This window comes from Dermacentor andersoni, chromosome 7 (genome assembly GCF_023375885.2).
Source record: "Dermacentor andersoni chromosome 7, qqDerAnde1_hic_scaffold, whole genome shotgun sequence".
Lineage (NCBI taxonomy): Eukaryota > Metazoa > Arthropoda > Arachnida > Ixodida > Ixodidae > Dermacentor > Dermacentor andersoni.
In genome coordinates this window covers 3023343-3047058 of record NC_092820.1, presented here as the reverse complement: position 1 = coordinate 3047058, position 23716 = coordinate 3023343, and the positions used below count along the sequence as shown (strand labels likewise).

The 23716-nt window shown below is 48.1% G+C and overlaps 1 protein-coding gene across 14 annotated transcripts in view; it reads right to left on the bottom strand.

Moving 5' to 3' along the window:
* Window positions 1-23716, bottom strand: part of LOC126535675 (uncharacterized) — a 364982-nt gene that overhangs the window by 196881 nt on the left and 144385 nt on the right. For all 14 annotated transcript variants that reach the window (XR_011895591.1, XR_011895592.1, XR_011895593.1 and 11 more), the window contains exons 11-13: window positions 21973-22149; window positions 21460-21546; window positions 2185-2262 (exon numbers count right to left, since the gene is read on the bottom strand). Coding sequence is in view for 11 of the 14 variants with exons in the window: in XM_050182488.3 (XP_050038445.1) it covers window positions 2185-2262; window positions 21460-21546; window positions 21973-22149 (342 nt within the window). In the remaining 3 variants the exon portion in view is untranslated. The remainder of the gene's footprint in view (window positions 1-2184; window positions 2263-21459; window positions 21547-21972; window positions 22150-23716) is intronic.

The window sequence follows — 23716 nt, the reverse complement described above, 5'->3', positions numbered from 1 at the left end:
AGAGTTCGTTGGACGGGTGTGGCAAGACAGCGGTGATGCCTTCAAAGAAGTGCGGGCTCTCTGCAGGTTCTGGCTAGTGTTGTAGAAGTCGCAGGGTGCTTTTTACATCGCTGGGTGCTTCTGTCGTTGCGACGATAGATTGGATTTTTTTTTTACAAGTACTGCTCCAGGAGGGCACCTGAGATTATAATAACGCTTTATCTAAAGGTATGTTGGACATACTTGCTTTGCTTCCGTTTCGCCAGCTCCGCGGCTCCTGCCTACCGATTATTGCATATGTTTTTTCAGAAGGACGTTTATTTAGCTCAAAGCATACGAAAAGCAATGACACGAGCAAAGATACTGCTCCAGGAGAACAGGCCCGGTCTCTGCTGCGGCCCCTACTGCTACCACGGGAAAATCGGTGAAGCTTGTGCTGGAGTGCTCCACCTGTGGCATGCGCGAATGGTGCGCCGAAGCCTTGCAAAGGCTCATCGGAGGCTTCGCAATAAGGACCACACGAATAGAAATGCTGTGACAAGCCAGCTTGCAAAAAGGCACGAGCCAGCAACAGACGGCCTACAGTCCTGGGCTACTATGGGTCTAGGTGCGACCTGTGCTGAATGCACAATTGTGTGAATGTGCAAAAGATAGATTTTGTTCATTTGAAATCTGCCATTTTATATGCCAGAACCACAATATGATTATGGATTAACTTTGACCACCTGGTATGCACAAAATGTGTACATGCACTTTTTGCATTTTGCCTCCATCGAAATGTGGTTGCCACTGCTGGGATTTGATCCAGATATTTTGTTGCAGCCACAAACTTTTCTCAAGGGACATATTTTGTTCTGGCCATGAACTCTGTGCAACTTTATCTGCACAGAGGTGCCATTTGTGTGCCTCCTGTTCAACAAGGATCTAAAAGAGAAATGTGAAGTGGGTGCTGCTAGCTTTCTCGCATTGCTTTCAATGACGATGCATGATGTTGCAACAAATATTTCAGTGTTATTTTTGCACAGTGGCTACATATGTCATGAACTTGCTGAAGGACAGCGCTACATGGTGATGCAATTCTTATTGCCATATTGCTAGGCCAATAAAAGTTAGTGAACTGAAAGTTTACATTAGTTTTCTCAGTTTCATTTCCTTCGACATTGCATACTGCCTTAATGGAGAATCTTGGTATCTTCTTTCTACGTACAAGCAAAATGTTAGGTATCAATATATTCGTATTGATCTAGCTGGTGATGCTATTTATTTATTTCTAAAGTGGTCTGCTAAATTTTAATTGCCACAAATTATAAATAAAAATTAGCAAGAATATTGAAATCAAGTTTACATTGTGTTTTTTCGCATTTTAAGTGCACTGAGAACAATAAAATTAGCATCACCGGCTACAGCTACTTTCTGGCATTCTTTCCATATACTTTGTTTTTGCTTTTGACAAAGTAACGTTTTTGAAAAGTCCCGTAAGAAATCGACTAAACCCACATGGGTTCCAAAACCAATTTTGTCAATTCTGGTGTGAATTGAATGATATTGAACAGTATTCAGTTTTTTCTGCTGATTGCAAACATCTAATTACATTTTGTAGATCTGCATTAGAACAAACAATACCCAGTTTTTAATACAGAAATTTAGTCAATTTCTTACGGGACTTTTCAAAAAGTTTACTTTTACGGAGGGCCTCCACCTGGTCCCGCCAGCCATCAAAGTTGCCGGTCTCTCGAAGCGGGCATCATAACTGCTGCGTCGCTATAAGGTCGCGAATGAATGGAGTGTGAAAGGCCGCAGGGTGCTGCAGCACTGCGACACCTGTCACAAGCGCAGCAAAAACGGTGTCCATTCGAAGAAAATTGCAAGTTGCGACTTGGGTCGACTTGTCTATGGATTGGACCGAAACATAAATCTACAGGTTGCCAAGGCAATGTTAAAGACTGGAGGATTTAGAATATTTGTTTTAAAATGTTCAATTTTGGCATTATTCAAAAGCAACGCGATGGTGTACAAGGAATAGGGATCATGAAAAAGGTTGCATTACAATCAAGTGAATACGGTGCTCATGCTCTGGTTTCGACACAAGATCTTAATGAAAATTTGGTTATGAAATAGTAGTCGATCTACCTACACCCCTTAGCCGACCGTTGACAAATTCCGATGAAAGCTGAGGTCTGGACAGGCACCACAGCGGGAGCTCACCTTGATGGCAGGCAGAAGGCGCTCCAGCAGCTCCCGTTCCTTCTTCTGGTGCTCGTCCAATAACCGTCGCTGCAGGCTCTGCACACACACATTTCAATGGATGTGCAGACCGACTCAATGAAGGGACCATTTTCCAAAAACAACTTCCGGGGTTTTACGTGCCAAAACCACAATCTGATTATGAGGTACGCAGTAGTGGGGAACTGTGGATCACATTCTGACCTCCTGGGGGTCTTTAGCAAGGCGCGCGGGCATTGTTGCATTTCACTCCCCCCCCCCCCCCCCCCCCCCCAATGGAAATGCGGCCGGAATTGGACTCGGGCCGAGCAGACCAACAGCGAGGCTGCTACGCCTCCATGGCGATGCGAGGACTGTTTTCTACAACGGCCTAATGCATCCCACGGGCTACACTGAGCTTGATGTCTCAAAATTCCGACATAAATGCAGGAAACCTAAAGAATAACATACACTAGAGCTTTTGGTACGCTAGGGGGTATGCTAGGGTGAATTTTCAGTTACGGATAATTCAGCAAGCCAATTACAAATTGCTTACCATACAAAATCCAACTTTTACTCAAATACCATTTCATTGTTGTCTTTTTGTACTCTCTGTGGTCGAAAACAACAAAGGTGAACAATTTGTTATGATTCATCTTGCTGCGAACAAATCAGTGTGATTTTCAGACGAAGCCACTGCCTTCTTGGCTAGCACAGCCTGCTGCAGATTATGCCCAGACGTGGCTGTGCAGATAGCCCTGCATAGCCCTGGCAGACACATACTCACCTTCACCCTCACTCGCATCCACAGAAAATTGGGCCTTGCCTGCCAGCAGCTCTCTGTTGGTGAGGTGCATTCGCAGGTAGCCCCTTGTCATTTGGCCATTATTTGTAGCCACTGCGGTTTCCATTTACTGCCTCAATGTACCTTTGCAGCAGTAGAGAAATTTTCTTGTACGGATAAACCTCGCAAAACCAATTTCAACAACTAAATTCCCGATATAACAAAGTATTTGACTTTTTATAACTTCTTGTCTATTGAACACTATGTACAGAACCTCAATACAGTAAAACCTCATTAAGCCGTACCCACTTAAAGGGACCCTGAAACGATTTTGGCGATTTTCTACAAACGTACTGAGTCGTTAGAGTAGTTCCTTCTGATCATTAATTGACACATCTAAGTGCTCTGCGTAAAGCGTGTAATTTATTATAAGGTTTTAAAAATGCACATCGCTGTCGATCGCAGCGCACTGCTCGGCGGAATTTTAAGCCGCCCCTACCCATATGATGCAAATAACCCATATGACGTCACGTGGGCGAGCTATCTGATTGGCTGACCAGGGCGCGGGATCGATAATTTCTCCAACTTTATGGTAAACAAATGATCTTCGTAATAGTTGGAATGTTAGTTAATTTGTTTTTATAAAGAGAAAGTAGCAGAAAGAGAATGCACAAGAACAATTTTTCAGTACACTTAAGCACTTCCGGCACACAGCAAGTGTCGTCTGCTTGTGTTACAACGTACTCCATTTTGACGAGAGCTCCGCGGTCAGAGCACTATGATTCGACTTTGTTGCCTTGTGGACTGCAAACGTAGTGACTGGCAATATGTGAAGCTGCGACATCGTGTCCCTCTGCAGGGCAGCGTACGAGCGAACTGGCTGCTGCGCATCGGACTGTCGCTATCCGATCGGCGCCAGGATTTGCGCGTTTGTGGCCGTCACTTTACACCGGAAGATTACTAACGCACTAGCGTTTCGCGAGTCCCATATTAGGGCAAACGTAAGCGCAAGGTATATAGCGCGAGGGGACAGGGTCTGGCCGCTTGACTGTGCCGTAACGGGATGAGCCGAGATGAGCAGAAGGGCAAATGTGAATGGTCTGCACGGTGCAGCCACCTGGTGGCATAGAGCTCAACCATACACAGTAGCAGCAACGAAGCGTATTCTTTTTTGCTGCTGGTGCGTATTTTTCGCAGGAGTGTAATCATCAACACATTGTTTTTATAAATGTTTAAAATGTTTTACACTTGGTTAGAGCAATATTAGCGCTGTGTTTGGCTGGTTAAGCGCTGCGCCAACAAGTGTCTGGACCGTGCAGACCGATCAGGCCGCTCACGTACGTCTGCGCCAAAGTTCCTTCATCAGCTTGAGTTTATGCCTCCAGTCATTTGCCGATATGACCAGCTTGCCTGTGGCTAACGGAATACCAGACACGTTCGGCGCTACGACAGAATTCTCGCAACGCGCGCTGCTTCGATAGCTCTCGCTTGGGGTCGACAGCCAAGCGGCTAGCGGAGAGGTTTCGCGCGGGCGGGGGCGGGGGCGGGCTTCAAAACAACCGGAAGTGGACGATGTGACGTCGCATCGTGACGCAGGACCAGTGAAGGCGGAGCTTAGCCCCGCTCGCTCGGCGAACGAGTTGAGGAGGAAAAGCATGGCTGGGGAGGAGGGTAACTTCTAATCGCTTGTAGCTCCATTAATACGTAACGCTTCACTTAAATTGTGGTGCGAATGTTCTACTTAAGCTGTACCCTACGCGTCTACAAAATTTGTCCGAACCGTTTCAGGGGCCCTTTAAGGGGGGAGGCTACCCTGGAGACCGAACTTTTTTATTTTTTAATATATCCAGATGAAACTTTCAGGGTACGTTCACACCACCAAACCATGAGGAAGTACTAAGTTTCGAGAAGATGTTTTTATTAGTTCCAGAGTTATTGAGGTCTAACTAGGTGGTTCATGTATATGCCTGAGGAAGAGCCTGGAGAAATCTCAAGACATCGTAAGAACCTGAAATTCACTGTGATGATCCCTTGATAGATATCCCAGGGGGCTACAAAGCCCTTTCTTTAATTTCCCCTCCAAAAAATTTTAACACAACTTTGAATTTGATGTAGCCAGTAATGAACACATTCATCAAAAATTAAATGCATATTATAATTTAACTGCACCAGCTTTAAAAAAAAGATAACCTTGTTACACCCTGGCAAAGTCATTCAGGAACAGAATAAAAAACAGAGCAGACAAATCTGAAGAGCAGTTCTTGAGATATCGCCTTCCCCAGCACCATTGCTAGCAAAAAAAATCCATCCTGAGAAAACAGGCCTTAAAGTTGAACACATGTGTTTTTATTAGAATGCTCCAGCGGAGCTTCTAATTAGCTCTTGCGGCTCCAGGCATGCTCAATGTGTCGGATTCTCGACTGGCGACAGCCGACAGCGCAGTTCTGCCACTGCAAGCATCTTCGGCACTCACTGCGGAGGATCGGAAGTTCGATGCTCGTACAATTCGCATATCGTGCGTCCGCACACCAACCATCTGCACTGTCCTGGCCTTGGTTGCCGGCATTGCGTACAACAAAGCACTAGCGAAAAACAAAAAAGAAAAAGCTGAGAAAATCATCTAAAAGATGGTGTAAGGCGATGAGCAGCTCGCAAGCAGACGTCTGTTGAGGCAGACGGAACAAAGGGCAACAACGACGCAAGCGTGGCTGGTGCAGCATCGAAGGGAGCAGCCGCCACCGCCCGCGCAGCAGCCAATGGCAGGTGCGCTTTAGTTCAGTTCAGTTTATTACCTTAAAGGTCCCCCGTAAGGGCATTACATAAGAGGTGGGTTTCTATAAGATAGCGAAAACATCGTGAGAAATAATTATTTAACAAACTGGTCGGTTACGAGTTCTGTGAACGAAGGTGGACAAGTGGTATTAGCGATGTTGGTGGGAAGGCCGTTCCAGTCTGTGGCGGTACGGAAGAAAAAGGACGCTGTGAAGGTGGTTGTTCGTGCACGTGGGCGCACTACTTGAAGTGGATAGCCCGCGGGATTTGAACGCGCTGCTCCGGCCAATCAGCGCTCCGCATCGCATCGCGGGAAAACGCCAGTAGTGCCTCAACCGCGCCGACGATGCCATTTTACAAGGCGGTAAAACAGACACAGAGAATTCACGGTCAAAACAACACCAAAATGGCACGGGCAGGCCGCATGGGCCGGGAATGGCATGCACGCGAAGTTTGACTTCATTTCGGCATTTGCGCGTCTTTCGTGCACCGTGGTGGCCTTAAAAGTATTTGTATTTTGCGGTTGAATTAGGTGCTGATAATTACAGAACAGGTAGTTTATGAGACATACAACCCAAAAATATTGAAACTGTTTGTTGAAATATTGTTTGAAATATTTTGAAATATTGTTTTTCAAAAATAGACTTTTTCGCTATTCTTCGGTTTTCGAGGGCCGCGTCCCCCCTTAAACAGTATCTTAGTTTTAAAAGTAGTAAAGTCAAATCCTTGACTCAGTGGCCAGTGAAGAGAATGCATTTTCTATTCGCATAAACCATGCCAGCTTATTGTGCAGGTATCGGTGAACATGTAATGTTTCCACTTTTCGTCGCGCAATCATGGCGGTGCATCATTCCCATAGAGTGGCCCAATAGAACAAGAAACCTCAGAGATCAGAACAGCCTCCAAGCGCCTTGTGCATTTGCGCGTGAAGCGACATCAACATCAACATCATTTCAGCGCCGTGCAGCGTCGTCGGGCAAGCAAGGACTCGCGTCATGCCGAAGCTCAGATAAAAAACACTGGGTGCTCAGCATAGAAGAAAAATTGGACCTCATTCGTGCTATCGAACATGGCACGAAGAAGTCGGCACTGGCATGCGCCAGGGATATACGGTTGACTACGGTGTGTCGCATTTGGAATGCAAAGAAGTTGCTCGGCAGCGGTCCACGAACGCGAAGAGATGCCGGCTACAAGGTTAGACTTTTCGTCATCCTTACCTCTGTTGTTGCCGACGTGTCAACTAGCGACAGTGATGAGGATGACACAGAAAGTGACAGCACAGGCGATTCAGGCTCGACAGTGGCAGAAGCTACAGGTTACATCAGCCTCAGGAATGCATTCGTCGCCACGAGAACAGCAACCCACCATGAAAAAGATGCCCGTGACTTCTACAGAGCTACTTCGCCCGTGCAGGGAGAATATTGAACGCCAATGAGAAATTCGCCGTGCAAGTGTTTGCCGAGATGAGGAGGCTGGCTGAAAAGCTGGCTAGCAGCTTCAGTAAGTTTGAGGTCGCTGTCGTCGCTGCTAGGCCGCCGCAGCATCGAACAAAAATCACGCGTAGTAAATAAATATTGCACGTTTTTGCCCTTTCATGGCACTCTCTCTAGTTCTGTTTTTGACAAGTAAGTGGGCGATCGCATGCTATTTCGGTTAAGCACTACTACCATTTAGTACATACTTTTAAGGAGCTTTGGTCAGCTACGGTTTAACGAGGTTTCACTGTAATTGCAGAATGGCAGCCAGTTTCCTTAAGGCGGAATGCGGCAATTGAAGTGGTCAAAATGCTCACAATTTTCTATTGTCCAATTTATTTATTTTTCGATCCTCGGACGTTCTTTTACCTCGTGGTGAAATATTAGAACAAAATGTGCGTAGAAATCAAGAAAACAGCACTTTCCTAGAGCGCCGTCATCAAAATTGAGAAAAAATCAAGCTTCGGAAGGCGCCATCCCACCACAGATAACTCGGCTATCCGATGACGCAGCGCCGCCATCTTGGTATCATCGTAAAGAGGAGGGATTGGAGCTCAATATAGCTGCAGCGCCGTATTTCCCCACTGAAAAATAAAACCAGCAAACGCGAGGGAAAAAGAGGTAAAAGCAGCATCGTGATTGGGAACAGTATTCACATGGGGAACATGGAGCACTCCTTTTGGCTGTTGTACATTTGAATTGCCCGTGAAACACACTGGCATGCATTGGCGCAGCAGCGCCTTGCACATTCCGTTCATTGTGCTTGACCATCGTGGCAGCCGAACCACCCTAACGCGCACGTTCCGTGATGAGCCCCAAAGGAAGCAAGTTCCAAACGGCCCACACATACGGAAAACGACGAAACGCGTGGAACAGAAGGCAAGAACTACCCGCAGAAGCGGTTGCCACTGCCCGTGTCGATGAGGTGCGACCGGCGCACGCGGGTGATCGGGAAAGCGCGTCTGCGTGCAGTGCTGGCGACGCGACCACGTGCGCTGGTGATGACGTGACCGTGGGCTGTGTTGACGACGCGACCGTGGGCTGTGTTGACGACGCGACCGTGGGCTGTGTTGACGACGCAACCGTGGGCTGTGTTGACGACGCGACCGTGGGCTGTGTTGACGACGCGACCGTGGGCTATGGTGACGATGCGACCGTGGGCTGTGGTCAAATATTGAGCTGCGGATTTCAGCTCCAATTCTCACGAATGAAGAGATTGTGAAACGAGCGGGTGTTTTGAATGCACTGTCATCTACCTCTGCAACAAAGAGGAAATTTCAGCTTTTGAAAGAAGGAGAGTGTGCTGACGACGTGGTTCCCGAGTCATAATTTTTCATTGTATATAAAGCACTCTTAACCCTTTGAGAATCGAATTATTTTGAAAAAAAAACTTCCCCAGGTGGTCAAATTACTTTATTGCGGATCTTGAATGTACAAAATGTATAAAGTCGGGAATAAATAGTAAAAAATAATTAGGAACAGTATTTTGGTGTCGGCATCACTCAGAACTGCAAAATGTTCAATAGTATTTCCGAGCGTGGTACTCCTTGAAACACGGGTATACGCACAGCGCCTTATCGCAGTCTGCAAACCTAAAATGCGTGTCTGTTCTCTTGGAGCAAGGAGTCGTGTTGGCGCACACGACATCTCTGCGTGCAGCTGCCTTGGGCAGAGGTCTGAGGCACCCTCTTGCATAAGCGCGTTGCCACAGAGAGTGGGAATACCTCCTGAGCGGTGGTGATAAACAAGCTAAAAGCAGTGCCAATCAAAATAGAAATCAACTTCCGCCGCCCCTGCGAGAGCGTGCCGACAAAGAGAAAAACCACGTTTCATGCGCCTCCGCTGCGATCACGCGGCGGAATCGAAACCGTGAAAGCACGTTGCCGCTGAGAGCAAGAATATCTCGCGAACGGCGCTGATAAGGAAGCTAAGAGCAGCGCCAAAAAGATAGAAATCAACTTCAACCGCCCTGCAAGAGAGTGCCGACAAAGAAAAAAATTACGTTTCGCACGCCTCCGTTGCGATCACGCGGCGAAACCGAAACCGCCAAAGGGGCGTTGCCGCAGTCTGAGCGACGCGCTGAAGCTAGCAATCAGTTGTGTTTATCTCCCCAAGAAGGTAGCACCAATTTCAAACACATCTTGTAATTGCTAAGAGGTGGCAGCACCTCCCGGTCAGCACGCATTGTCATTATGGCGCGAAATTTCAAACGGAGGGTCAGAACCCTACCCGTACGGCAAAAGACCTTGCGGGACAGAAAACCGCCGCCGTACATGTGCGGCAAAAACCTTCAAAGGGTTAAACAAGCTGCTCTCTGCAGCAAGCTGCAATCAATGTGGGGAAACACAAATTCGTGTTGAAACTGGGGCACGTCTTGGGCTTGCGACTAAAATGGAACTGTTGTGTGACGACTGTGGGGTGATAAGCAAAAGGTGGTCATCCCCAAGATGTACTGGCACTCAGAAGATCAACCCTTTTGAAGTGAACGTTCATGCACTGAGAGCTGTGCAGTCAGTAGGCAAGAAGCAAGCCACACTGAATGATGTGTTCTCCCACAAGGACATTTCCCATCGAGAACTGCATCACAAATCCTATGCAAGGCTGCACCGTAGGCATAGTCACCCTGCCACTGCCTCGGCAGCAATGACAATAGAGTCCGAAAGTGCACAGAAGGTGCGCAAGATCTACAGGGAACTTGGATGTTCCCCAAGCAACGTAGATGTGATCTATGATGGCATTTGCATGACAAGGGGCAACACAAGTCACATTGGTGTTGGCTGTGTTATTGAATTATATTCTGGCCTTGTCTTGGACCACTGTGTCCTCTCCAATTATTGCCATGGATGTTCTCTTGTCCCAAACACAACGCGTGCTCGTCGAGGTCAGACGTGCCTAAACACTGCTCCACGGCATGTACTTCGGCCTGAACCGCTGCCCCCAGCCGGGGGCCCCCGAGGCAGCGCGAGCGGCACGGCTCGCCTCGAGACCCCGACTCCCCAGCTCCGGAGAGATGCTCGGCCGCTGTGACAGCGAAAATTGCCGCTCGCTGCTATCTTGAGTGCGCACAACTACACCAATGCCTTCATACAGCATGGAGGTACAGGTGCAAGGTACAGACATGGACCCGTGCCAGTATGGCCCTCGGGACTGGACCCAAGTCCTGAGAACACAAGCGAACCACCGAAAAACCAGAAAAGCGACCCAAGGTTCAAACGCCGATCCTGCCAGTCGGGAGACCCAGAGTCAGTCGCGGGAAACACGGGAGACCGCCGCAACTCCCACACTACACAGCTATGCGCGCTCCGTACAGCTGCACAAAAGATCAAGCAACTGCCGGCTCTTGCCCCAGACGAATATAAAGTCGTCTTCCACTCCCAAGGAGGCCTTGACCTGACGATGCTCCAGCCACGCTACCTCCTCTCAGCTCTCATGCAGGCACTGGCCAACCCATCTACGCTGACCCTTCGGATTCACCCGGTCAATAACACTTGCATAGTGTCTGCGGCGAATCAGGATGACGCTCTCAAGCTCATACAACTCCCGCACATAATCTACAACCAACTTGAGTATGCCATGGCGGCATATATTGCACCCCCTGATGGCTCAGTTAGGGGAGTTATCACCACCTTCGGTCAAGCCATCGTCCCCTGAAAAATTGTTTATGGCGGAGGACTGCATCTGTGCACGCCCTATACATCAAGGGTTGAGACCTGCAGTAACTGCCGGACCGTAGGCCACCGCACGGATGTCTGTATCCAACCTAGGACACACAAGTGCCCCAGATGCGGCGAGTCATGCCCGAAAGAACCAACTCCAACATGCACTCTAGTCTGCATCATTTGCCAAGGCCCACACTTGTCCAGGAACTGGGAATGCGAGCACCGCCATAGGACAACCAAGCCTACCTCCAAACGCGAAGCACGATCCCGGCAACAAGCAGATCACCACTCATCGCACAGTTCAGGATCCGAACGCCCGAAACCATCTGCCGGCCAACAAACAGGGCGCTCTAAGAGCTCGGACCGACCGACATGGGCGGACAAGCTGAAGACGCCCAACGTGAACACAAAACTGGCAAGCAACACCCCGCTTACCCTGGACCACCGTGACAAGGAGCTTCGGGCTCTGCGTGTGGAGGTAAGCCACCTCACAACACCTTTACCACACAACACCGTTCCCCCCTCCCCACCCCAACATCCCTCCCCAGAACAAATCCTCCCACCCACTGTAGAGTCACCCACCGCACCTGCCATACCAGCCTCAACCCCCATAAAAAGAAACGCACATCGCATTCGCATGATGATTATCAGGCTGATCTCAAAGATTTGGAGTCCAAATATGACGCTAAATTGGTAGCTCTGGAGGCGCGCCTCGAAACCAAAATCACAAAGCTCGCCGAACAGCTATTTTCTCGCCTTGAGCAACAGGTGGACACACTTTTCACACGCTTAAGCCTAACTCTCGAACGTACTTTTGCACAATTTGAGACGCGCATTCAGAGGCTAGAGACAAATACCAGCTCTTCACAGGAGGGGTCCCCTACTTCCATCCTACACCTACCTACTCCTCCTATTCCACTACCATCACGAGAACCTATCCTCGCCCCGCCCACGCTGCAATATGGCGGGCCGGGACAATTCTACCCACCTATCACTAATCCAATGGAACTGTCGCGGCTTTCGGGGCAAGTGCGTGCCGCTCCAGCTCTTAATACCTACCCTCCCTGCAATACCTAAGCTCCTTTCGTTACAGGACACACAACACCAAGCCAAACTTCCCAGTTACCACGCAGTACACTCAGACACCACCGACAACCCTCGGGTATCCACACTGATACATTGCACTATTACCTACCAAGAACACACAATCACCTCCACCGTGTGTCCTCATCGAAATCATTCCCATGAAACATAATACACCTCTGATCTTTATTGCCAACATATACCACACCCCACGCCAAGCTACGAACACTCTCGATGCTCTACTCCATAAAATTCATAGCATCGCGGGCCGAAATTAGGAGGCGACCTTAACTCTCAGCATACAGACTGGGGTGATCGGTACACCACAGCACGGGGTCGCAGGCTTTGGACTACCGTCCAAGACCTGCACCTTACTACACACAACTTTCACGCACCAACCCGAATCGGCAACAGTGTAATCATGGATACTAGTCCGGACCTTTCACTTAGCCGTTGCCTCAAAGGTATCTCGTGGTCACGTACGCAACACACATTCAGAAGCGACCATTACATAATCGCCATCCAAATACCTCACACACAACACAGCCATCGACTCCTCACCCACAATCTTATTAAATGGGACACGATGCGGTCCTCACGACAAGAACACCCAGACACCCCGATACAAGACATTCATCATTGGGTTGCATCTCACCTAAACGACATAACCGCACACACACAACACATTACCACGTCATCCGACACCCCAACACTGGACACGCGCCTAGCCCACCTCTGGGAGGCACACCACAGCATCCTAGAGAGATGGAAAAGCCAAAAACATAATAGAAAGTTAAAACGAAGACTGGCCACGCTACAGACACAAATCGCTGCACGCGCCGAAGAGCTGTGCCGTTCCAACTTGGGTCAGGTGTGCAACAGTATATCTGGCAACCTCTCTACCGAGAACGCATGGCAACTCCTACGGCATTTTGTTGACCCCACACACTCGTGCACAGCATCCAAAACATCACATCACACGCCTCATTCACAATCCACGCTCTCCCCTGACACCCTTCTGGACCAAATCCAGACAGAACACACAGCACCCGGAACCTCCTCCCCTCTGTCACCCTACGCAGGAGCTGCGAATGAGCCCCTTGACACCTATATTTCAGAGCAAGAGGTCCGCATGGCCCTCCAAAACATCCGCACAAGCTCTGCGCCGGGAAAGGACAGAATAACAAACTGTATGCTCCGTAACCTGGATGATCAATCTATCACACAGATTACAGAATGCTTTAATCAATGCTGGAGAGAGTGCACCCTGCCACAGTCCTGGCGCCATGCCAAAATTATCTTCATCGCAAAACAGAACAAACCCCACACCATATCAAACCTCCGCCCCATATCACTCACATCATGTCTCGGGAAACTGCTCGAGCATATTGCTTTAAACAGACTCAATCAGCATATGCACGACCGCAACCTATATCCGCACAGCATGGCCTTCCGCCCAGGTCTCTCCGCCCAAGATGCCATGCTTCAATTGATGCACGACATCTTTGACCCTCTCATCCCGGCTTATACTAAAGCCGTCTTGGACCTGGACTTGTCCAAGGCCTTTGATCGCGTAGAACACCAAGCGATCATGGCGGCTCTCTCTTCCTTCAATGTAGGCGCCCGCATGTACACCTACATACAAGCGTTCCTCTCGGGACGCAAGGCAGAGGTTCCTATGGGCTCCCACGCGTCCCCTCCATACACCCTCAGCAGAGTGGGCACTCCGCAAGGTTCTGTCCATTCCCCTTTTCTCTTCAATTCCACACTCATTCCCTTAGCCAACGCTCTTCACAATATCCCTCACCTTCACCACACCCTCTATGCAGATGACGTCACTCTGTGGACCACCCATGGCAGTGATGGTGACATAGAGGAAACTTTACAAACCGCCGCAAACATCACACAACAGCACGCACAGAGCATTGGTCTCTCCTGTTCCCCGGAAAAGTCTCAGATACTTCTCATGCGTCCCTCACCACGTACTCTTCCCACGGTTACCATCACCATTACTCTGGCCGGACACCCTATTGCCGGAGGTCGACACACTCTGGATCCTGGGCCTTCACATCCAGAGCGACGGCCGGAACACTTTCACTATCCGAAAATTCGAGCGGGTGACGGAAGCGCTGTCGCACCTCATCCGCAGAGTTTCCGGCAAACACTATGGCATGAAGCAGCGCGATTTGCGTCGTCTCATTCACGCTTTCATACTTAGCCGTTTCTTCTATACAATCCCATATCTTCGACTTTGACAACAAGAAATCGCCACCCTAGATGCTATGCTTCGTAAAGCCTACAAGGTGGTCCTACACCTCCCCCCTAACACGCAAACCACCAAACTTCTCCAGCTTGGGCTCCCCAACACAACACACGAACTCATAGAGGCCCACAGACAAGCACAATACACTCGTTTAGCTCAATCTATCACAGGACGTTACATACTAAACGCTCTCCGAATTCGCATACCAGCAGCCGAAACCACACTCCTATCAGTTCCCCACCCCATACACGCTCAGCTCATAGTAAAACCCCTCCCTCGGAACGTCTACGCCACCAATCATTCGACCCGCCGCAAAGCCCATGCAAAAGCTCTACACAAATACGACGGTTTCGAAGCTGATGCCGTATGGCTGGAAGTGGCCTGCACGGGCGAAGACGCGGCAGCTGTAGCCTTTGACAATACACTCCAACCCATCACAACTCTTCACCTTCCTGGTGCATCCACCCCTCAGTCCTCGGAAGAAGTGGTGATCGTGCTTGCCCTCACACGCACTGATGCTCGGTACGTCCTTACCGACTCAAAAACCGCACTCCTAAATTTTGCACCAGGACGTGTCCACGAGACCGCCTTCCGCATTCTCAGCTCGCCCTCCGCAAACCCGCCCCTCCATGTGGAACTGATCTGGGTGCCTGCACACTCTGGGAACCACGGTGACGAAGCCACCAATGACCACGCCCGAGGTCTCATCAACCGGGCGGCGGCAGAATCGGAGTCGAGCTTTTCCCGGGAGCGCATGCACTCGTTCAGCGAGCTGACCCAGGCATATCGCACTGAACACCAGCTATACCCCCCACCCCACCAATCCCTTGGCAACTGTCACCAAATACGATGGCGCCGCCTCCAGACCCTTCCCTCCCCCTATTTCCTCTCCCGCATCCGCCCGGGAGCATACACCCCGTCGTGTGGCTCAAACTCACCCCCATGCTACGCATACCCACATTCTCCTCGAATGCCCGGCGGACCCTCCGCCATGGGTCCCGGAGCTCCTGACTATCTGGGAGAAATGGGAGACCCTTCTGCGCTCGACGGACCCGGCCAGGCAGAAGATCGCCACTGACCGCGCCACCCACGTCATGGAACTCCATGAACTCACAAACGTGTAGTGCAGTGGGGTCGTGTGGGGACCCTGGGACCTACGGGTCGAATAGTTTTTTCTCTCTCTCTTGGCCCCAAGCCTGCAGACAGTATTTATTCAGAGTGGCATGAAGAACACCGACCACAATGCCAAATAAACACCGAGGCAAGTGCAGGGCAAATGGAAATAATTGCAGCAAAAACCATGCTTCAGCTGTCTCTTCAGAAACACCAGCTCCATTACACAAATGTCCTTTGTGATGGGGATAGCCACACTTATATTGCCCTCAGTGAAGAGAAGGTGTATGCATTCATACCCATACACAAACAAGAGTGTGTGAATCACGTGACAAAAAGAATGGGAACTGGTTTCCGCAACCTTGCCGAGAAAAACAAGAGCGAGGACCGTGAGCTCAGCATGAGTGGAAAGGGCCACCTAATGCAGGGTTTAATTAAAAAACTCACAAATTATTATGGCTTAGCCATAAAAAGTAACCCAATTGATGTGCCTGCTATGGAAAAGGCCGTCATGGCTACTTTTCACCATATAACATTGACCGATGACGAGCCGCATCACGAGCACTGTCCCACTGGCGTGAACTCTTGGTGCAAGTTTAATTCTGTGGTGGCCACAGGCCAACCAGCCCCTGCACACAAGCTGCAGCTTCCTGCACATGTCCGAGCAGCACTCCTGCCTACATATAAGCGTCTACCTGCAAGAGAGCTCCTTGAAAGATGCCAGCAAGGCTAAACGCAGAACGCGATCGAGTCGCTGAACCATGTCATTGGGCCGCGCCAATAAAAAAATCAGTTTGCTTCCCTCCTGAGTGTTGAAAGTTCTGCGGCAGATGCAGTTTGCCGTTTCAATGCTGGCTGTGAAAGCGCACTGCAAACAATTACGTCGCAACTGGGATACAGTCCAGGATCGTGTTCACTGCGGTGGGCTTCTGAAAAGGATACACGACGTATCAAAAAGGCAACGAAGGCACACAAAACTGCTGTAAACAAGCGAAAAACTACGTCAAAATGTAAAGAATATGTGTCCGCACTGGCAAAGGACTACATTCCAGGTCGGTTTTAGGCGCTCAAAGTAAATATTTTGAAGTTTCCAGCAAATAAAACTTTGAGCTCGGTTTTCTCAGCTTTCATTTATTTTGCAGTTGCTTTCAATCATCCCAAAGCAATTTCACAACAAATGAAGACAGAATCATTCTGTCTTTGCACTTCTATGGTGAAACATTAATGAGTGCAATAAAGCTGTCCATTTTCATCTGCACCTCATAAAAAAATTTATAAACGGTATTTTTGCAAAGGTTGTTTGTAAGACAATATGCACAGAAAAGTTCAAAAAATAGCTTTTGTGCTTATTTTGGCATTCAAAAAATAAACCAGTAGCTTTATTGCACATAATGGGCTTTTTTGAACATGCTGGTATGAAAATCTTGACAAACTTATGTGTAATTAATAAATTAATTTGGGGGATGACCGTTAGAGGATGTCAAGTGTTCACACTCAGGAACTATAATAGCTCAACACTGATTTCAGTTATGATATCAGCATAACAAATCACACCTGCATGCCAAATTATGTCAATTTATTCCCATAAATAAAAAAAAATTTCATTGACACGTCCTCCTTTAAGTCATGTAGTTAGCGCAAAACATAGACGGGGACACGAGACAAGAAGATGACACCATGAGTGCATGTCCATGTCGTCTTGTGTCCCTGTCTACATTTTGAGCTGTTAACGCCAGGATGGAAAACCAACAAGCCCAAGCTGCTGTTATAGCAAAATACATTCCTTAAGGAGGGACATGGCTTTGAAAATCAACTCCCTTATTTCTTCATGGATTTTGATGAAAATTGGCACAAATATTTAGAATGTCTCCCTGATGCTCCCATAAATGTTTCAGAGTGATATCTCGAGAACACTTTATTCAATGTTATTGCGCAGAATTTTTCTCCCTCTTACTTTCTGGAGAGCCTGGGGAACCTAAAAAACGAGATAAAAGGTTTGTTCAGTATTGACTGGATAGCTAAATGCGTGCTGAAGGTCGTGACATTCTAGATTTTTTTTCGCAACACACATTTTTTTGGAGTGCCATATTTTATGTTACCTTCACATCAAGCACACTTTCAGGGTAGACGAATAGCCATATTGTAAACTTACAAAGGGTCAAGATAAGAAAGCGAGAATGTCACGACCTGCACTGCAGCCCAAGGAACGTGAAAAAAAAGAAAAGAAACGGAGTCAAAATATGTTAAACAGTAACAAAGAAATCAGCTCCAGGAACTTAGCAGAAAGGCAGAAAAACAGTTTTGAGAAAACGGCTCTCAATGTTTCACCTTCTCAGTTCTCTAAAAGGCACCAAATTTGTAGTCTTTGGGGTGTTTTGCGATGTGGAGCTTCTTGTACATGTGGCATCTGGTCTGGTGTGCTTCCCCCCCTCCTTTTTTTTTATAGGAGCATTCTTCGCTGCTGCGGCTCTACAAAGAGCACGGTGCCTATCTTTCAAACCAAGTGACGTGCAGAACTCTGTGTGGGCATGAATATAGTTCCAGTGTACATTCAGGCAGCCTGTACCCGCAGGCTGTCCGATTGATAGCAATCTCTAGTACAATCAGTGAGGCTTTTTTTGGTAGAATTGACCATGTTACTGAATGAAGGCTCTGAGTGTCAGCAGCCTCGCAAATCATCTTTACTTGACATGGCTGTAGAACTTAGGATCAGAGAGCCAGTGATAGGTATGCAGCTGCTAGGTGCTTTCCAGAATTTTACTTTTATATGATGCCTCGATCACTTCTGCAGCCACGTGTTTGTGCCAGCCCAAGGGGCCTAGTAAACAGAGCTCATGACGAGGTTCTCTTTATGAAGGGGTGGTAGGACAGATATTGCTACGAGCTATCGTGACAATAGAGTGAACGCGCAATATGCTTGGTTGTGGGTCCGAGATGACGACGCGCGAAATGCCTAGCCGCAGATACAAGGAGCCGACGCGCGATGTGCTTAGTCACGCAGACCGAGGTGTCGACGCGCGATATGGCTAGTCGCGGGCTCGAGGAGTCGACCCTCGATGCACTTATTCGCGCAGTCCAAGGTGCCAACATGTGAAATTCCTAGCCGCGGGGTTGAGGAGTCGACACTCGACGTGCTTATTCATGCAGTCGGAGGCGCCGATGCACAAAATGCTTAGGTGAGGGTCCGAGAAGTACACGCACGATGTGCATGATCGCCGAGTCGAAGACTCCCTATGAGCGAAACGTTTAGCCGCGTGCCTGAGGATTGCGTGCGCGATGTGCTTCGTCACGAATTACGAAACACCGAGTGCTGAAAGGCTTAGCCGCATGTCCGAGGATTCCGCGCGTGAATCTTGGTCGCGAAGTCCGCGTCGCCTATGCTCGGAATGCTTAGCCGCGAGTCTGAAACGTCCACAAGCATAGGAATCGGCCACGCTGGCGATGTCCGCGTAGCGCCCATTTTGACACGTCCAAATTACGGCGGGTGGAGACGTCCAGACTCGCGAGGTGCAAAGAGCCGAGCAGACGACGCGAGCACCGGACCAATGGCGAACCGCGATGGAGCCACGTGGCGGGCGCGGCCAATCGCAGACTCTGGCACAACCTTCGATTATTTGCTTTTTGTGCGCTTGTTTCTTTATGGAGGAGATCGCTGAAGAGGCAAATTTGAAGATGGAGAAATGCGCTTTCCAACGATACCAAGATGGCGGGGCTCGGTCTCGCCATTCCGGAGATATTGTGGCTTGAAAAACGCTGTTCTTTCTTGATTTCTGCGACTTTTCACCACTTTGGCTGATAAAACAAATTTTTGGAGCACTTCTAAGTTGTTTACAGTGATGATATTTGGGTATCAGATAGAAAAGGGGTTATAGAAACTGAAAATGTGATTTTCAAAAAATCGTGGCAATTTTTCGCGATGCGAAAGCCGCGTCCCCCTTTAAAGGGCCCCTCACCAGGCCCCATAGAAAGTTTTGGTTTTATGCCTGAAGTTATGTGTCCGATACGGAGCGTTCTGCAGCAAAATTCTTTCGAATTGTCTTATTAATAGCCGAGAGAAATATTTCAGTGTCTCGAACCCATGATTTCAGGAGCTGAGCCTTCACCGCAAACACAGACGCTCTCTCCGCTGGCCCCATCTAGCCATAGCGTTTTATACAATAATCACTAGAGGGAACTCTGGTGCTGCAGTCGTACCACCATGGGAATGACGGGAAGTAGATGGATTTGTCTGAACTTTGTGCTTGTGGATTGAGACGTTCTTGTGGCTTTGTATGTTGCACTATATAAATCTTATTGTTGCAAATTTCAGCGCAATCTATAGTCTTCGAAGTGCAGAAGACGCCGCGAACACGCAAAATTGCTATTAATTGCCCCGATTGAGCTTGTCCTGGCGGCCAAATCGAAATGCGCCAAGCATCTCAAGGCACTGGCATGCCCGCGATAAATTCACAAGGGCATTTCATTTGCCCATCAATACATGTGTCCATGGCTTAATGGTTTCAATATCAGGCTTCTGCGTTACGAGTTCCTGTGTTCGAATCCTGCCATCAGGCAATTTTAATTATGTTTAATTAATTATTTATTACGCAGTATATTGCTGAAAATGACGAGTTTACAAAGTCGCAAATCCGTTTGAAGCCAAGAAGACAAAGTTTAGGCAAATCCATGTACTTCCCATAATTCCCATGCTGGCTCAACCGCTCATCGCAGCTCCCATAGACACTAGCGCCAGAGTTCCCTAGAGTATTCATTGCATGAAGCTCTATGCATCTAGCCTTCACAAGCGAAATTCCTTCCCTGCGTTCTCCCATACGGGACCTCGAGGATCGCCTGACGCTTACGTCACGAGCCCCACCTTCATTTTTTTTTTTTTTCTCCTCGCTTTTTTTCGCCATGGCGCACTTCCGCTGATGGTGTCGTGCGTGAGCTTTGTGATTGTTTTGTTTCGCGCAGTGCACGATTTTGTGTGCTGTGCACGAGAATACCAGACTAGCTATGTAAGTCAGTGCTACACAAATACTTAGGAAGACATAAGCGGATCATAAAGCATGATCCCTCACTGGAACACAGTAGAAAATGACGTAGTTTCAGTGTCTGCGTGCACGATGGCACCACGACGTGGGAACAAGCAGACGAAACATAAGTACATCTCTCTTGCTACGGTGCGAAGTAAAACAAAAAACACACGGACATTCCGTTCATGTGTCTTACTATTTCTCTAAGCTTTAATTCGTCTATTCTACCAACATATTACACAAACAACAGATGTTGCCTTGAACAATTCTCAAAGTCACATGTCTCTACGAGCGACGTCACAGTGCGAGCACGTGTGCGTAGGTGCACTAACATGTGTACGTCATCCCCTGGCTTGGAGCGTGGCGGCCGCGAGAAGAAAAAAACGGCATTCGGTTTGAAATTTCAGGTCTTTCCACGGAGCGTAGTGATGTAATACTTTGCAGGTACGATCGTCATTGCACATTGTATGCTCTGCGCTTAATTCAAAATGGCCAGACCTGGTGAGGGGCCGTGTAAGTCACCTTAGCCACACGTTTTATAAAAGCCAACTTCGCTGCAATACATCAGTGTTATGCTGCAAAGCATGTGAACATTGCAAAGGCAGTTATGGTTTCATGTGTGACTGGACTGCACAGGCAATTTTCGGCTCAATTTACTTTGAAAAAGGCGCACGTTAGAATTGAGTAAATACCGTAATCAAACATTGTGAGCTACAGCTATTGCTTGAAAATCTTCCTATGGCGGGCCTACAATAGGTGTTTACGACGGGAGATGACATGCTTTCAATGCATGCCAAGACAGACGCTGCAACTAAATGGGTCACCACCAGGGTCACAATAAGGGTCAGGCTTGCCGACTGGTCAAGCAAAAATTATCCGGCAAAGGCCGGGATCGAAATGAGAAAAGTTCAGGCATGGGTGCCAGCCAGGATGTTCAGCCAGGATCGGACTAAAATTTGAATTAACCGTAAGTTTACTGTATTGAGGTTCGAAATACGTGTTTTACAGACAAGACGTTATAAAAAGTTCAACGCTTTGTTATATCGAGATTTAACTGTGATCGAATAAGTGGCACGTATATTTACCCCGAGGGTACAGCCCATCCTCCACTCACCTCGACATCCTTGGTGTGGCTGGCCTTGAGCACCTCGAGCTCCTTGGTCAAACTGGCCGCTTGTGCCTCGGCCTTACGCTCGGCTGCCTGCACCAAAATTGCAGTTTATTTTAATTAGGCCCCACACTACTTGGACAGACCCTGTTCGACCTACAAGAGAGTCTAAAAAGCAATTCCTGCATATTCTGAGAAAGCTTCATTAGAAGTTGAGCACTCGTGCCGAAGCTACAGAAGACATAGAACGGGACAACACGTGAATTTGCACATGTCAGCTTAGTGCAGGTTACAGGTACGTGCAAGTCGCAAAAGGGTAGCTTACCAATATCTTTAGATAAGAAGTTTACGACCAACTACCAGTGCCAACCTAACGAACTAACCTTGGCGCAAGCCAATAATATAAGTGCCGGCAGGTACGTACTCGCCATGCTGCAAAACATCCTGCATGGCAAACGCCTACTTGCACGCTGCCGTCAAGCCAGGCGACAGACAACACCTGCGAGCCCCCCAACGCACCCGCATGGCCTCGACAGCCTCCCAGTTCTTGGTGCGCAGGTCATTGTTCTTGGCCCGCTGGTCGTCCAGCTCTCGCCGGAGCTCCTCCACAGCGGCCTCGTGCGCCTGGACCAGCTGCTGCTCGGCACCCTCGGCCGCAGCCTCCGCCTCCGCCTTCTTGCGAGACAGCTCGCTCACCTGCACACCAACCACGGCTCATCGGCGTGGGCAGAGCACTTTGTGCCAACACCATTGTGGTCTGCTCTGTTAGTCCGAACTTTTTCCTACAAAACCTGTCGGGGCGAGCTCTGGCACTGCGATATTGTCCAGCTGCCGCCACAGAAACAATGAGTAGCGCATGTATTGGTCTAACCTTGGCCAATAATAATAGCACGAGGAAGACATAATACTAGCACAAGGAAGACAAAAACAGAAAACGAAAGGACAACTGAGGTGAACTCACAAAAACTCACCTAAATTTGAGTTCTTGTCTAATCTTTATGCTTATGGTTTCAGACATTTTTGCATTGTTTTTTACACTTCACTTATTCACCTTTATACTATTCAGCTTTATAAACCTCCAAGCAATAAATTATTTTCTGAACACTGCAAGACAGCATGTCTCTGAGCACAAATGCAATCCTTGCAAATTGGTGCATTTATGGATACAATGTTTATTGAAAATCATCAATTTGAAAGGTCACAAAGGAGCAATAAAAACAAATAGCAAAAAGAAAGAACAAGTTTACAGTTCAACTTGACCATTTTCTCTGGAGCTTTTCACGTGATTAGTTTTTAGGAGTGTGTGAATACTCGAAATTTGATCTTGAATACTACTATATAGTGAATGTTGGAATATTTCGATTCGTGGATTGCATATTTAGAATTAGATTTCTTAAATATTTGCTTTTTCAAGTATTTCGTGTGTTCCATAAATGACAGGGCCACGATGGGTGCCTCGACACGCACAGCGTTCCCACAGGACGTGATCTCCATCCTCCGACCAGGTCGACCAGACTGATCAAAACAATTAACGGTACGCGAACCGAGGGAATAACTAAAGCAGCGGGTATGGAAAGCACGTGCAAGGATCAGGCCGAGTAGCCACCGGAAGGCATGCTGTTAGCATTGGATATGCGTGCTCAGTGTTCACGCACACAGATTTTACTGAGATTTATTTATTCACATTTCCTGCAGTGCCGTGAAGGCATAATTGCAGGGGGGATACAAACACACAACATTCCAAGATGGTCATGCGCCATGGGCTCAACCTCTGGTAAAAAGAAGAAAAAAAATGAAAAGGGTCGTCCAATATGAAATCACATCAGTTAATGCAAGGAAATAAGGAAAGCGAATACAAAGAGCGGGTAACAGTAGCTAAGTGCATTAAGTACATCAGATTTCTGACAATAGTTGTAGCAACCTTACCTCGGATTGGCATTCTATTACAGAGCGAGGCAGCTTGTTCCACTAATTGATGTCATGTGTAAAAAAGAGCGTTTGAGGACATCAGTATGACAATTTTACGGCTCTTCCATTTGTGGTCGCATCTTCTTGATATAAAATATGGCGGGAGCAAATATATTGCAGAGTTAATGGCAGTTTTATTGAAGACAAGTTCTAGCTTAAGTCGTAATCGGCGCTTTCCCGGTGTGTCCCAGTTCAACTCCTGCTTGATGCAGCTACTATCGACAATGTAACAATATTTGTTCGTGGCAAATTGTGCTGCACGATTCTGAATACGCTCCAGCATAGCACAATGGGT